Below are 16,580 nucleotides of genomic sequence, written 5' to 3' on the forward strand. Positions count from 1 at the left end.
AGATAAATCTAGTAGGGTCGTGGGATTATTGATTTGCGTTTGGCCTTTTTGGTGAAATATTGGATAATGTTTGAAGTCGTACACATGACATGGGGCCTTCAAAGTTCACGACAAAACCTCATGAATATACATATATAAACACATAATTATGGAAAATATGTTCAATTTCGGTGAATAAGTCCTTTCAAATATTACACACTGTGGCTTTAAGTTTCCCGTTTAAGGAAACATTTGAAATAAAATGTTCATGAACGTAGGACTGATTTATTAAAAGATTTTATTGATTGATCCTTTATTTAAGGTTCCAGCAAATGAAATGGAAAATATTTCATATATAAATACAAGCAGGGACAGAAAACAAACACACACACAGACAGAAAAGAAAACATGTTAAAACACAGTGGACAGACTAAAGCACGGAATCACACGGGGAATCAAAAATGAATAGTGGAAAATGTGATCTCACGATCTCATGACACACACACACACACACACACACACACTCACACACACACTCACACACACACACACTCACACGCACACACACACACTCACACACACACACACACACACTCAAACACACTCACACTCACACACACTCACACACACTCACACACACACACACACACTCACACACACACACACTCACACACACACACACACACACACACTCACACACACACACTCACACACACGCACACACTCACACACACTCACACACACACACACACACACACTCACACACACTCACACACACACTCACACACACTCACACACACACACACTCACACACACACACACACACACTCACACACACACACACACACTCACACTCACACACACACTCACACTTACACACACACTCACACTTACACACACACACACACACTCACACTCACACACACACACACACACACACACACACACACACACTCACACACACTCACACACACTCACACACACACACACTCACACACACACACACACACACACTCACACACACACACACACACTCACACTCACACACACACTCACACTTACACACACACTCACACTTACACACACACACACACACTCACACTCACACACACACACACACACACACACTCACACTCACACACACACACACACACACACACACACTCACACACACACACACACACACACTCACACACACACACACTCACACACACACACTGCTACAGTGTCTCAGATATCTCAAATATGCTGCTTCATTACTGAACAGCATCCAATTTAGTTTCTTGCGTTGAAATCCTGAAAAATTCAAAAGATGAAGCACAGGTCGAGCGTGTGAAGCCGGTCCTGTGTGTTGTCGGAGTGTGATGCTGAGCGGACGCAGGATGTGAACCCCCGGGGAGCTCGGAGTCACTGGTCACTGGGGAGATTGTAGGAGATTTCCCACGCTGCCGTCGTCCGCTGTCCGATCTCCGTCTCCTCTCTCGCCCCCTCGTCTCATGTGTTCATCACGAATCCCCTGCTCCGTCTACGTCTCCCCTCATTCCGCTCTCCTCGCATTCACATCCTGCTCCTCGATGTCCTGCCCGTCTCCACAACAACAACAACAACAACAACTACAACAAGAAGAAAAGAACGGCACAATTAAAAAGAATGTTTTAATGAGATACAGAGGAATGTGCACATGTCTGCTCCATGGTCTTGATAAGATAAGATAAGTTAAGTTAAGATAAGATAAGATAAGATAAGATAACATGAGATAAGATAACATAAGATAACATAAGATAAGGTAAGGTAAGATAACATAAGATAACATAAGATAAGGTAATATAAGATAAGGTAAGATAACATAAGATAACATAAGATAAGGTAATATAAGATAAGGTAAGATAACATAAGATAACATAAGATAAGGTAAGGTAAGATAACATAAGATAACATAAGATAAGATGACATAAGATAACATAAGATAAGGTAATATAAGATAACATAATATAAGATAACATAACATAAGATAAGATAAGGTAAGATAACATAACATAACATAACATAACATTACATAAAATAACATAACATAACATAAGATAAGGTAAGATGAGATGAGATGAGATGAGATAAGGTAAGGTAAGTGAAGATAACATAAGATAAGATAAGATAAGATAAGATAAGATAAGATGAGTTAAGATAAGATAAGATAAGATATGATAAGATTTACCTTTATTCGTCCCACAATGGGGAATTTTGGTCGTTACAGCAGCACAGTGGACAGAATGTTGCACAAATAGCAGAATAGAAAGATATGTAAAGAAATTTTAAAAAGCAGTATGTACTGTATGTACAAAACATAACAAAACATAAAAATGTAAATACTATATTCAGAGCAGTAGCAATAGTGCTACCTATTATTAAAGGTCACATTGTTCAGTACAGACACACGAACGTACAGTTGGTCTTTCGGCACATGGAGCACAAGTCATCTGAGGTTGGGTTTTTTTGCACTTTATTTACCATATTTCCTCAAATTTAGGCCAAATTTAGAGCAATTTCAATTTCACAAGTTTCAATTGGCCACTTCATTTTATACTGAAGTCAATAAAGTGACTGTTTACACCTTTCAAGGCATCGTTGCTTTTTATAAAGAATACTATATGAATATATATACATTTTTTTAGTAATATTTTCTATATTTATTTTTAATTTTGTTTTTACCCTGTAGCACTTTGAGATTTCTTTTAGCAATGAAAAGTGCTCTATAAATAAAATGTATTATTATTATTATATATGTATATATGTGTGTATATATATACCAAACTCCATCCTCACCCACAACCTTCCTGATTTATACACGTGCTGTTTTCCAAATGAAGTTGTAATGTTTCACTCCGGCACTTATTCTTTTACATTTACGTTATATTTTAATACTGAAGTCAACAAAGTAACCGTTGACACCATACAGAGATTCACTGCTTTTTTTTAATAAAAGTGAATGTGAAAGATATTCACATCCCGAACTCTCCGTCTTCACCTTCAACAAACACTGAATGACACTTCCCCCTAAACTCCTCGTGGTTTCTGTTCAACAAGTCCTCAGAGGTCAGAAGTGAGGACGAGAAGGGACCGTGTGGTGCACGCTGCCCCCTAGTGCTGTGAAATGTACTGTGTATATTACTATATATATATATTACAATATACGGTGTATATTGTATAGAGAGAGCATGAGAAGTTCTCGTGCTCTGTGGTGATTTTATGAATTCATATATTAAAACAAATGATTATTTAACAGCTATTAATCCTGTTTTTAATCCAATGACTTTTATTGTTGGTGTATTGTTGATTTGTGTGTCAGCTACTGGATACAGGAATTTCCCCTAGGGTATGAATTATCTATCCATCCATCCATCCATCCATCCATATATCTATCTATTCATCTGTCTATCTATCTATCTATCTATCTATCTATCTATCTATCTATCTATCTATCTATCTATCTATCTATCTATCTATTCATCTATCTATCTATCTATCTATCTATCTATCTATCTATCTATCTATCTATCTATCTATCTATCTATCTATCTATCTATTCATCTATCTATCTATCTATCTATCTATCTATCTATCTATCTATCTATCTATCTATCTATCTATCTATTTATCTATCTATCTATCTATCTATCTATTTATCTATCTATCTATTCATCTATCTATCTATCTATCTATCTATCTATCTATTTATCTATCTATCTATCTATCTATCTATCTATCTATCTATCTATCTATCTGTCTATCTATCTATCTATCTATCTATCTATCTATCTATCTATCTATCTATCTATCTATCTATTTATCTATTTATCTATCTATCTATCTATATATATCTGTCTATCTATCTATCTATCTATCCATCCATCCATCCATCCATCCATATATCTATCTATTCATCTATCTATCTATCTATCTATCTATCTATCTATCTATCTATCTATCTATCTATCTATCTATCTATTTATCTATCTATCTATCTATTTATCTATCTATCTATCTATCTATCTATGTCTGATCTGTTGGTTATTATTCCTTATTTCTGGTGTACTGTATACAGTGTATATGAAACAAAGTCCACACTCTGTTAAAGACACTGAGAAATTAAACAATGAAGTTTTAGTTCCTCTTCTCTTAACAAGCGACGTGACTCGTCATCAACGTGTTGTGGTTTGCAAGTAACCAACCAGTTGATTATTTGATTCTTTCATCACCCTCATCTTGGCATCTTTAAATCCCAGGTATGGAAACTCTGGGTTAAAGAGCACACGTACTTATTACAGTAAAAAATCAAACCACTAGATGTCAGTGTAACCTCACGAGTATTCACACACCCACACACACACACACACACACACACACACACACGCAAAAATAATTCAAATAAATGATTCAAATAATTGAACAATGATCATTTCATGTATTATATGTTTCCGGTAAATTAAAAAAAAAAAGTCAATTTTTAGTAAATAAGTTTGGGGGGAAAAACAAACAAACACTCTCTGCAAGTCTGGTGACTTTACAGCACAAAAAACAATGTGTATTTATTGGAAAAACATAATCAGCTGAGGTTGGAGAGAGAGGAAAAAGGGAAAATGTTTGTTTTAAAAAAAAAAAAAAGAAAAGAAAGAGAAGAAGCTTCCTACCCCGAAGGAGCAGAGGTCAGCTGAGCGTGAGCTCGGAGCAGCCGCTGACATTTCACACATGCTCAGCAGCTAAAAGTGGCACAAAGTGTGTCATTGTCCCCGCTCGGTCCTTTTGGCATCAACAGCGTGTGGATACAACTCTTTTATAATGTCTGCCCCGTTAGGAAAAACAATAAATCCACCACTCAGACAGCGAGTGTATGAATTACATCTTCCATAGTATGCAGACTGAGCATTATGTCACAGAGTCTGAATCAGTGTGTGTTCCGGGGAAAACTGTGAACGAGTGTCGGCCACCGCTGCTTTGGGTTTTTTGCTGTACGTATGAATTATGAAGGAAATTCATGCTGGATGACTCTGCTTTCCAATGCAGTGCCAGTATGAAGCTATAGTTGATGTACAACCGGATGCGCGTCGTACACTGTGCACATGTACGACGTACGTTACTGGAGCGGTCCACCAGAGGGCGAAACCGCAGAACTGAGGCCGTATTGTTGCTTCTTTCTGAAACTGGAAAAAAATCGTTGCGACACTGGAGGAGGTGGGCATACGGTGGCACTGCGGATGGTGTGTGAGACCATGACCAGTGACGGCCCCCTACTGTTCATGTGCGTATTTGCATCTCGAAGACGCGTCGTGTTCATTTCGCGCACGACCAACGTGCAGAACAACGGACGCGGGATGCCAAAATTACTGTACCGTCGTTGACCAGCTTTTACAAAAATAACGTCAGCATAGCCTCGGCTCATTGAAACCAAACTACAAATCTTTTCCAAATTTAAAACAAGTTGTTTGACAACACTGAGAATCTTATCCAGATTTAAGTGTCAGGATGAGAGGGATGAAGGACTCAGCGGCACAAATCGGCTGTAAAATCCTGCTGGTGGATGCATCCTTGCATCCCACCACTAAACCAACAGTAGTGACCATATCTTATATCATATTATATATATATATATATATATATATATATATATATATATATATATATATATATATAATATGAAAAATTATACACATATATAATATTAAAAAGGATGCGTTTAAAGGGACAGTTCAGTGATTTTGAAGTGGGGCTGTGTGAGTTACTTATGCATAGTTAATATGTCACCTAGTGGAGATGGTGATCAGCGATGTCATTTAACGGAGTTAGGAGGAGAAGTGGAAGTAGCGTAAGTCTGAGTCCCACTGTTGCAGAGGGGACCACCGAGATACTTCTTTTTCGCCACATTTTTAAATGCTTACCTTAAAAAAAATATATATATATATATATCCGTTCAATTGAACGCTAAAGGATGTGTATTTTTTCCACTGCATCAGTTTGCCGCCAGACAGCCGTTTAAGGTTGCCCTTCTTTTTCAAGCGTACTTCAAGTATTAGTGCGGCAGCTGCGAGTCAAACAGCTGATTTGCGGATTGATACTCCGCCGGCGCTAGTTGGCGCAGTAATACATGGCCGAAAAAGACGTTTCTCGGTGGTCCCCTCTGCAACGGTGGGACTCAGACTTACGCTACTTCCACTTCTCCTCCTAACTCCGTTAAATCCAACCCCACTTCAAAAACCCCTGAGCTACCCCTTTAAAAAAAACGCCTTGAAATGCTAAATAACGGAATTTAAAACGTGATCAACTATGTCTGAACTTACTCGTGTGTCAAAGTGTGCAAATTTAAACATCACAAGTGCAATTTGTCTACATTTCCTGACAAGATGATTGCCCCCCCCCCCGCCCTCAACAACCAAGTGAAAGTTGCAACAGCAGTTGTACAGATGGTCACTGCCATGCTTAAGCCTTGATGAATAAAAAGTCTGGGGGGGGGGCGGTGCCTTTGGAGAGGGAGATGTTCATATATGCATGGGGCCTGCGGACACTGGGGCCACTCTCCGCTGATCACATCTGAATACACAAAGCCACACTCCGTCCCCCGCACTCTACCGAGGCAATCTCCAAACTGCCATATTCTACATCTTCATGAGAACAAATCAGAGCAGCTATGTTACGCAACCGCAGGCCTGTCCCTCTCATCCCCGCCCGCTGTCATTCATCACCTGGAGTCGATGGCCAGTGCAAACAGTTGCCAAGGCGATGATAAAGTTTTACTGCTCCCCGCTGTTACGTTAATGCCGTCACATCGGCTCCTGTGCGCTTCCTGTTTGCTCCTTTTTCCTCAATTCACACGATACGGGGGGACAAAAGGGCCTCGAGCGGGGCGGACGCCGCGGCTGTCCGAGCTCTTTATGGCGCCCGTCTCCTTGGTGAGCGACACCGGAGAGCAAATACATCGTTGTCAATTTATTTTTCATATCGGGAGGTGTGAATAAATCAAACGCGCAGACGCCGGATATTTGCGCGGCGACGCGCAAAAGAACTTCCCCTGCGCCCGCGTTGACATCCGGATGTTTCGTCCCCGTGTGTGTCGACTGTGAAATGTTTTCTGTCTTCACACACAGTAGATGTGTGGCTCCGCTCAGCGAAATTAAATCATACAAACCATGATTTTATTTTCAATAAAGACAACATTCATATGGCACGTTTCAAATAATTTAGTTTATTTGCTGGCAGGTAAAAAAAACAACAACAACAACAATAAATATAAATATGTAAATGTTATAAATTAAATTGCGCATTTGCTTTTTTTTGTCGTCGTTTGGTCCCGAAAAAAAAAAGAAGAAAAATGCAAGAAATATATTACAAGCACATGAATACGTGTTCACCAAGCACATGCCTGTTCACACACGGCGCACCAGTCGGACAGGAGGACTCTGCACGTCGCAACCACGAACGTGTGCGTCAAAGAAAAGTGCCTTTCCCACTTTCTCGCGCCGTGCGGTTGGACCTGGACTCAGCCTGTCACGCTGTCCGTGGACTCTCCCGGACGCCGTCCGTCCGCGTTCGCACCAGCCGTCCACTTGAAGGCGCCAAACCTCCAACCTCTGCTCTGTTTTCCCTGTCCTCTTCCATCCTTCCTCATCTTCACACACACAGAGAGAGAGAGAGAGAGAGAGCGAGCGAGCGTTGACATCCGCAGAATCCACCGCCGCCGCTCTCGACAGCGGCCCCCGCGTCCCGGCGCAGCGCCCCGGCGCGCCACGTCTCGCTTTGCTTGCCTTCACGACCCCTCGAGGGGGCCACCAGCTAACAATCCTTCATCGGCTCACTTGGAGGGGGGGAGGGAAGGGAGGGAGATCAACGCCCCCCCCGCCCCCACTCCTTCACGCCGCCTTCTCCTGTCGCGGCTGCGTGGCGGCCCTGTCGCCGGGTTTGGCCTGGCACACGAGGTCCCCGTAGGCCGGCGAGCGGAGGAAGCGAGGGTAGCAGTCCTTGGCCATGAGCATGTAGATCTTGTACTGGGCCATGTTGAAGCACGACGGCGAGGGGTCCAGCATGTTGTCCCTGGTGATGTCCCGGGTTTCGTGGTCGATGTTAATCTGGAAAGAAAGGCACAAAAGGGGAAGGAGCATGTTAGTCCCGGCTCCTTTTGGACTTGGGCCTCGTCTTCTGACTCCCGGGGTTCACATTTCTCTCTCTCTCTCACCTCTCTGGGAGCGTCGCTGCCGATGAACTCGTCGTAGATCTTCTGGGCTTTCGCCGGCAGTTTGCCGGGCGACTTGGTCGTCCTGTAGTCCTCGCAGGCAAAGTAGAACGCGATGTTCTCCTCGCTGAACTCGGACACCAGGAAGGCCGTGAAGGCGCACAGTCCGTCTGGCGGGAGAGGGAGGGGCAAAAGTGCGATTAGTTGACGGCACGTGTCCCAAGTGTGTCATGCGACGCGCTGAATCCGAAAAAGGTGCACTTACATTTGCTGGACAGGAGTTTTTCAAAAGACTCTTTCCACCGGAGGCATTCCTCCAGCGTGGGCCTGAGAAAGAGACGGAGCGCGGTTAGCTTTTTAACTCGGGACCTGCAGTCACGCGAACCGCCACAATGGATTCCACCAACCGGTGCTCGGCATTGTGTGAAGCGCTCACCTGTTTTTCCCTGTCTTGCAGCAGGATCGATTCCAGTTGGATTTCTGCAAAACGCTTCCCAGCATTGCTTTCAGCTCTTTGGCCCTGCGAAAGGGGGGAAAAAATAGAAAGAGAGAGAAAAAAACCAGGTTAGATAAGAGATGGATTCCTCGCAAGACCTTGGATGCGCAACGCTGAGCGACGCTGCCGGTTCGTCTTCCCTCTCCCTTTTTTCAAAATGCTCTCACAAACAAGATTAAATAGAAATGTATAAAATATGATAAATGATAATAATAAAATATATTATATATTAAATAATAGAAATAAAGCAGCAGCAGTGCACGTCCCGTATCCCAGCAATCCTTCCCGGTGCAGTGTGAGCTCCGTGTACCTTTCCAAGCAGCAGGTGGGCAGCGACGCCAGTCCTTTGCACATCGCAGCAGGTTGGAGTCGGACGTGGGCGGAGTGGTCGGTCGGCCGGAGGGTAAATATCCTTTTTATTCCCCCGGTGCAGCTCAGTGGGGAGCGAGAAATTTGTCTGTGTCTGAACGGAGACCGAGCGGAGGCTTTATAGTTCCTCCCTGCCCTGCCTCTGATTCGTCACCGGCCCGCTCGGCCAATCACAGAGACAGAGAGAGAAAAGGGGGGAGGGAGGGGGAGGGGGAGGGGGAGGGGGGGGGGGAGGATATGCAAGGACAGGGCAGAGGAATTACTGTAAAATGATAAAAGCCAGTGGCTTTTATCGTCACGTGCGGCGAGAGCACGTCCCGGAAAAAAGCACAAGTCAATGTTCTTTTGTGTTTTGTTTTGAATCCCCTCTCCTTTTCAAAGCCACTCGCTGTACATGCACATGAGATGGAGAAAATAAAGACCTCCATCCACCCTTGTCTCCCGTTGTCGTCAACTTCAAATCGAGTCGTAGTTTTCGAACTACCCTTTCCCTCATTTCCTCGCCTTTCGACTGGTGTTTTCCTTTTGATCAAGTAGCCACAGTTTCTGAGAAAGCCCAGGCTCGCCCCCCGAGTCAGATTTCCCTGTAAGAATTCAATCGGGCCGTGTATGCCGTTTCTCCTAGATCTGCTAACAACATCGTCCCCGCGTCGCTCCTCCGCTCCTCTCGTCTCTGCGGGATCGCGGTTTCGGCTTTTGCACAGAGATGAGACACTCGCCGGAGACACATCATGCGCGGCTGATAACACACGTGTTCTGAACGCGGCCGCCCCCCCCGGGCTCTTTGTCGGGCCGTGACAATGGTCGTTGGCTCCAGCGAGAAAAGTGACGGGAAGGAAAGGCGGTGCCGTTTAATGGTGTTAGTGCGGTGCAGGCTGTGGACGGGCAAGCGCGTACGTGCGCTCGACACAATAAAGCTTGAAGCGGGGAGCGTTTTCTCACGTGGCGGGCGGCCGGGTTATGATCTGTCTGACATACGGTGCATACTAAAAGGGTGAGGAGATAATCAAGAGGTGACACGCGGCTCAGCTGAAGAGCGGCGATGACCCTTGACCCTTCGACAGGAACAGAATTCATAATTCATTCATGATCAAATCTGTTTGTTTTTGTTGTGGGGGGGGGGGGGGGGTTAGGGTAAATTAGTCTTTCTTTGAATTTCAAAAAACTACAACAAGACCTTGAGCCACCGAAACCAATATGGTAATTAGAGCATTAAGGGGCCTTGGGCCACGATCTGCCCAATGACAGTGGAAACATTGTGCTGCGCCCGTTACACAAGGCAAACGCCCGTCGGGTGTTTCAAGGAACTTGAGACCCAACAGGAGTGTGTGATGGCTGAGCGCCCATCTGACTCAATGAAAAGATTCCTTGTCGAATGCCAGAGTGCGTTACTTTTTTTCTTTGAAGGAACTTCAGGGGCGTTCGATTCACGGGGGCAGAGCCTGCGAGTCGCTTTGGGAACAAAGGCGACGACACAAGAGGCGGATACTCACCGCGAGAGGTTGGCGTACAATGTCGAGACAGCGTGTCAGGGCGCGGACGGCGAGGAGTGATGGCGGCGCCGCTCGACAGTTGGAGTGGATCGCGGTTCCTTTTTGAATCGTCACATTAAGCCGCAACCAGCAACCCCTTTTTAACAAACAGCACGATTGGATTGCATACAAAGTGGACGCAAAGACGGATTGGATAACGTGCAACACGCGACGTCGCCCGGAAGCAGATTAGCCACGTCCGTGTCTGAAAGGGAGCGGGTGAATATGCGCTACTCGCCAAATGATCAAATGATTCAATTCACTTCCCATTTGATTCCCACACAATTACAACTGTCGTTTGCTTAAGTAGTACATTTGGAGCAGTCAGGACAAACGTAAGGCAAAGGTTCACAAAGCTTTGTTTGAAAGGGAACAAACTTGTGCGAGGAAACACCACCCGCGAAAATGTCCGCCCGCTAATTGGTTTTGGCGACATCGCGCCGCGCGGATTTTTCTCCTCACATTCAAATATTTCGACGAGCAAGCGGAGCACATTTCCTGTCTTTCGCCTTATTTGCGCAACTCGTGTCGCCCTCTGTACTGTCCGAATTTGCCCGCTGTGGGACGGATAAAGGGACGTCTTAAAAAACGTGCTTCCTATATGACGTGAGCACAGCATTGATCCAGCCTGCCGTACGTCCCTGTACTGTCTCAGCCTGCCTGTGACTCCGACTGAAGAAGTGTGCCAGCAGATGTACATGTAAAGACATCATGGCAAGCAGGAGTTGCTGGAGACTATTTTTAGAAGCTGGTTTCGGTGCGCTCGTGAATATTTATAACGCGAGGCGGGGTACGTGGGATTGAGTCACTTCGGTGCCCGTGTTCTCTCGTAAAAGAGCGGCACCGTGTCGCCCGGTGCATCAATGCTTTCTGATGTGCTTTCATAGTTTCTATCTGAGCACAGGGGAACCGGTCTATTTCGGGCGTCTCGGAAACGCAGGCAAGAGCTCGTTAGTCGGATCAGGTCATTGTTGATGATGGGATTTTTCTGTGGATAAGAAAATTACGGAAGAGCATTAGGGCCGGGCTTGAGAAATAAAAATGAGGGGGGAGATTATTATTATTAATTTATTTTTACATTTCCAGAATAAAGTCGAAATCTTGAGAGAAGGTTGAAAATTGTTACCTGGAAGCACGTTTCAGCAGGACCACACAACCGCATGTTGATTTAACTAAGCTAACGCTAACGCTAGCTGCTAACCGGGTTGTAAAGTTGCGATATTGTTATTGACAGGCTGAATCTGGAAGGAACGATTGCGGCGACAGCGGGTGTTTGCAACGTGAACGCCGACGTGTGTCCTGACACGATAAACGTTCAACTGCAAACAACCGTAGATGAATTTTGAGAGGCGCGCCGTTAGCGAAGCTAGCGTAGCAACACGGACGTTCAGGGTTATTTCAACTTTCAACTAATCCCCACATTTCGACTTTATAGTCACATTTCGACTTTATAGTCAAAATGTAAAAATAAAGAATATTGTCAGAGTGATCTTTTAAAAACAACAAAGTAGAGATGAATGAGACTACCAGAGAAACTATGGCTTTGGACGTTAAAACTTAACTCAACCTATGTTTTCCGGAGTGACCTTTAGCTGTTGTGTGAGCGATGACCGTGTCCCGTCTCTCAGTCGATGATATTGTCCCTTGATCTTCCTGATCTCTGTCAAAACTTCCATCGAGACTTTTGGTCCCCAAAGCCTTAACCACGAGTGGCGAACGATCAGAAAAACACTGATATCGCTAATTGTGTGGAACAGATTGTCAGATGTGGTGCCAACAAATTAGCTTCAAGACAATTTTAGTCCAGACCAAATTGGCAGCCGTGCGAAGGGCACTGCCTGTACTGCATTGAGCGTTTAGCAGGCGCTGATTAGGTTGAGTAAGCTTCTGTAGAAAGGATGACTCAGATGGACAACTGCTCGGGGATTGCTAAACCCATCTACATTCATTGTGCCGGGGAGGATTTAATTGCTCCGTTTGTTTCCAAAGAACAAAAGGTCGCCTGAGGAGTCTGGGGGAACCCGACCACCCACCCACCCACGTACTCATACGCTCACACCGTGATGTCAGCACACTTTCTACCATTCTCACCGGCGAAGGGCAGCCGGAAGCAGAGATGAAAAGAAAAAATGTGTGTAGTGTTGTCGGGCGAAAGGGGCTTTTCCGCGAGCTGGAGATTCACCGTCCTTGACGCCGGATGATGCAACAGACACACTCGTCAAAAGCTTCGACATTTCTGTTATACTGCTGTTAAACTAAAAAGCTTCGCAGATGAAGCTGTGAGAGTCGGCTTTCACACATTTCTCCGAAAAACCCATGGATTTCATCTCCTATCTGACATCTGGGCAACAGAGGCTCCCGTTGTTTAATTAGGTCATGCTCTTCCATTTTTTTTATCCTGATGATGTACTCTGATAAGAATGTGCGACACAGTTTACCTGTAGTGTAAAGGGTCACGCTGCACCGTCTGGTTAACTGTATTTGTATGTACAAGGATTTGTCATGGAACGACGTCCCGTGTCTTTGCCTAAAAATCAGTTAGTGCTGACGTACAGAGACAAACAACCATTCACACTCTCAATCACAAATCTACAAGCAATTTCGTTTCCTTTTTAACCTAAGCTGCATGTCTCTGGACCGTTGGATGTGTCGGGAAAAAGCCAGCGTGGACACGGGGAGAACATGGAAACTCCGCAACACCATGCCGCCCTCCGATTGGAGCCCTCATCAAGGGCTAACACTAAGAGATTGTCTGGTGAACTGTTGATCCTCTCAGGATTCCTGGTATGTATTCTGGGTTTTCTCGGAATGGCCTCAGGTGTCTTTGCCGCGATTTCAGTCCTAGAAAGAGGCCCAGTTTAGGGAGGAACCACAAGGGGCAGTCAGACCCATTAATACAACTCTACTTGAGATGCCGTCTCTGTTCGATAAAGAAAAACGTCATGCATTTGAATTTGCATACTTGGAACACATAGGTTTTGTGATGTTTCCTCACCCTGGATGTTCTTTTTCCACAATGAAATTGGGTCACAGCTCCAAAACTTTTCATTAAAAAAGTCGACAGGCAGTGACGGTTTCAAATTGTGCTTTGTAATTCCCACAGCTGCATACGGTTCGTTGGGCACACCCAGCCGAATCTAATGTCATACCATTTACTGTACCTCTCAGTAAAATGCAATACAATACCACATCATACATCCTCCCAAAAAAATCATAAAGTTGAATCAACTTCTCTAAAAAAAAAAAAAACTGAGCGTCATAACCCTTTGGAGGGCTGTATTTATTCATAGGCTGTTTTATAATGCATTACTGTTATCTGTTCTTTTTTAATGGTTCAAACTGGGTCAATCTTCAGCTGAACTGAAAAGCATAAGGACTTGCAATTTATGTTACTTCAGTCAACACAACTAGAAACCCTTTTGTGCTCAAGTCTTTTTTACCGTTTCAAACAGACAACCATAAGGAAGTCTAAAGCAGCAATACACATTTTGTCTTTCAACCACTGATATATATACACATATATATATATATATATACACACACACATATATATATGTGTATATATATTTCAAATTGACTTGACCTTGTTTGTACAAACTGGGATTGAAAGACACTTTCTTTCAAGTATGAAAAACCGGAAATCAATCAGTGCTATTCAGGGACTCGAAACGTCTCGACGTCCTGAAACCAGAAGAGACATTTATAGCCAGACACACACTCAACGACGGTATGGAATCCTTGAAATTGTTTCATCTCTATGCTTCAAAAATGGCCTTTAAGTTCAGAATAGGAAGTGCGTCACCAGGGCAATCCTGATAAAACCAGGTGTGACATTTTACCTGTATCAGTGAGTTCTCAAACGAAAGGTCTCATCTCTTTATTACTTCTAGAATTAAGGCTAAGGCCATTTCGGGACACTCAGATCTCCGGTACTACTTCACCTCAAACTAAAATCCTGTTCATATGATTCACATTTTACCTCATGCTACCTGAAAGTGGACGTCCATTTATCCTTTCAGACCTTTCAGCTTCATTTGTGCTCAGCTGCGATGGAGGGAAAACTCATCTTTAACTCACCGTGCTCCTTTTAACAGTTCCACCCTCATCTGGATTCTGCCGCAGGGATGACGGAGCGGGAACTGGGATCATCCTCTCCTCGGGGGATGCTGTTATGCCGCCCTTCTCGAGTGTATTGTCGCCACGGATAATATAAATAAGATCGTGACCCTAATACCTCACTTTCACCCCTGCCTTGGAAATTGAGCATCCCAGGACAAAAAGACCACCAACAGACAGTAATAGTAAGTTTTTTGATGATACACTACACCCTGATGGCAACCCGTTATCAGCCACCCTTCCTTTCTGAGGTTGAGTGCCGTCCATTAGCATAGAAAGTAGGCCAAGTGGCTCAAGAAATTCCTCTCATCTGTGCACCACCATTAGCGCCAAACCTGTCCCAAAAGAACTCAAAGAAATACTCTTAAGGAGGTACTGCAGATTTTTCGTCTTGTGTTAATTCAGGTGACATTGCTTCCAACAAACAAAATAATGAAAGCTGTAAGTTTAGATGATATATAAAAAAAGATCTTTTGGGGGTGAGGTTTAGGAGAACCAGCACTAGCGCTCTACCATTTATCCATTCGCTCTCTCTTGAACCTCCATGAACACGATGTTTAGAAGGTCAGCTCCAGCCGCGGAACCAGAAACCAGGATCCAACCAGAGACCTGATCCAGTAATGTACAGTTGATCCTCCACCTCGTGATCCTTCCCTGTCAAAATCAGCTCGGGGAGTTGTCGCTTTCCATGCGAAGTAGCTGATGGATGAGTTAGTTTGTCGCTCTTGTCCCCAAGAACAGCCTAGTTCAATGGTAACCAAGAATCACAGAATAAAGAAAAAAATACCTTTGTTATTTTTGCTGTAAGCTGTGCCCCAAACGCCTAATTACAATTGCTAACAGCCATCTGACGCGCACTTTGTTAGGCCTTATTTGTGACCAACAGCTAATGATGCTAGCTACAAAGACGTTTTTTGATTTTTGTACCACAGGAAAAATTTGGGAACAGCTACAATTTTTTCATATGGTTACAGGCAGTAGCGGTTTCAAATTGATCTGTCCAATTCCCACTGGTAGTACATTTACTTTACACCATTTATGACCTCCCAGTATAATGCAATAAAATTCAAAAGCACCACGAACTACATCCTCCAAAATTTGAATCAACGCTTCTCTAAAACATTTCCCAAAAACAAGCTGAACATGATAACTCTCCAGAGGATTGGATTTAGTGATGGGCTGTTGTATTATTGCATTACTTCCATCTAGTTTTTATCGTAGTTTAAAGTGGGTCAATTTTTTGCAGAAACAAAAGGGACTTCAAGTGTGTGTGTTCAATCTTCCCTAGATCGATGTTACCAGAATTGGAGTCATACCCAGCTTTGCCTTTGAGACCTCCAAACTGTATGAACATCTTGCTCATTGTGTTTCTATTGATGATGAACAAACACAACAGGGACAATTCAGAAAAGTCTGCTCTCCTTTGTACCCACATGAAGCATTAACCGGCTGTTAAATTGGCTCTTCTTTGTGATGCCGATCGCAAATCACTCCCACAATACAGAGTGTGCACATTAGGCCCCAGAACAAACGTGCTGAGCGGCTGTTCGGATGACTCACAAGATTGCGGATCAAGTCTCCTGCATGAACTTCCAGTGTACTGCCGGTGTAGCAGCGCAGAATGTACCCCCTCCCTAGACTATACCTGGGGTTAAAGATGGCGAGCCTGTTTTATAATATAATATCTTTTATGTTTCATACCCCGGGGTATGAACTGGATTAGCCAAGACGGGTAAACATGGGTTATAAAATAGGCTAGGATACTTCATACCCCCTAGGCCAGATTATACTCCCCCACACACACAAGCCCTATGAATTTAAATTAACACCCTAACACTCAAATCTGATTACTTTGCGATGGCTATTGTACTAA

The 16,580-nt window shown here is 43.9% G+C and overlaps 1 protein-coding gene across 1 annotated transcript; it reads right to left on the minus strand.

The window, feature by feature from the left end:
- Positions 1–7,190: 7,190 nt before the first annotated feature.
- On the minus strand, positions 7,191–9,181 carry rgs16 (regulator of G protein signaling 16). The gene is made up of 5 exons (XM_035648749.2): positions 9,001–9,181; positions 8,631–8,714; positions 8,460–8,521; positions 8,198–8,364; positions 7,191–8,090 (listed from the first exon to the last, which is right to left on the minus strand). Exons 1-5 carry the CDS (start codon positions 9,042–9,044, stop codon positions 7,875–7,877), a joined length of 573 nt encoding a protein of 190 aa, XP_035504642.2. The 5' UTR covers positions 9,045–9,181; the 3' UTR covers positions 7,191–7,874.
- Positions 9,182–16,580: the final 7,399 nt, after the last annotated feature.

This window comes from Scophthalmus maximus, chromosome 13 (assembly GCF_022379125.1).
Source record: "Scophthalmus maximus strain ysfricsl-2021 chromosome 13, ASM2237912v1, whole genome shotgun sequence".
In the NCBI taxonomy this organism is placed as follows: Eukaryota; Metazoa; Chordata; class Actinopteri; order Pleuronectiformes; family Scophthalmidae; genus Scophthalmus; species Scophthalmus maximus.

Coding starts and splice junctions, on each gene's coding strand:
- rgs16 (XM_035648749.2), bottom strand. CDS start 9,044: ATGTGCAAAGGACTGGCGTCGCTGCCCACCTGCTGCTTGGAAAG. Junction 8,715..9,000: donor CCCACCTGCTGCTTGGAAAG/GTACACGGAGCT, acceptor CCCCTTTCGCAG/GGCCAAAGAGCTGAAAGCAA. Junction 8,365..8,459: donor AAAACTCCTGTCCAGCAAAT/GTAAGTGCACCT, acceptor CTCTCCCGCCAG/ACGGACTGTGCGCCTTCACG.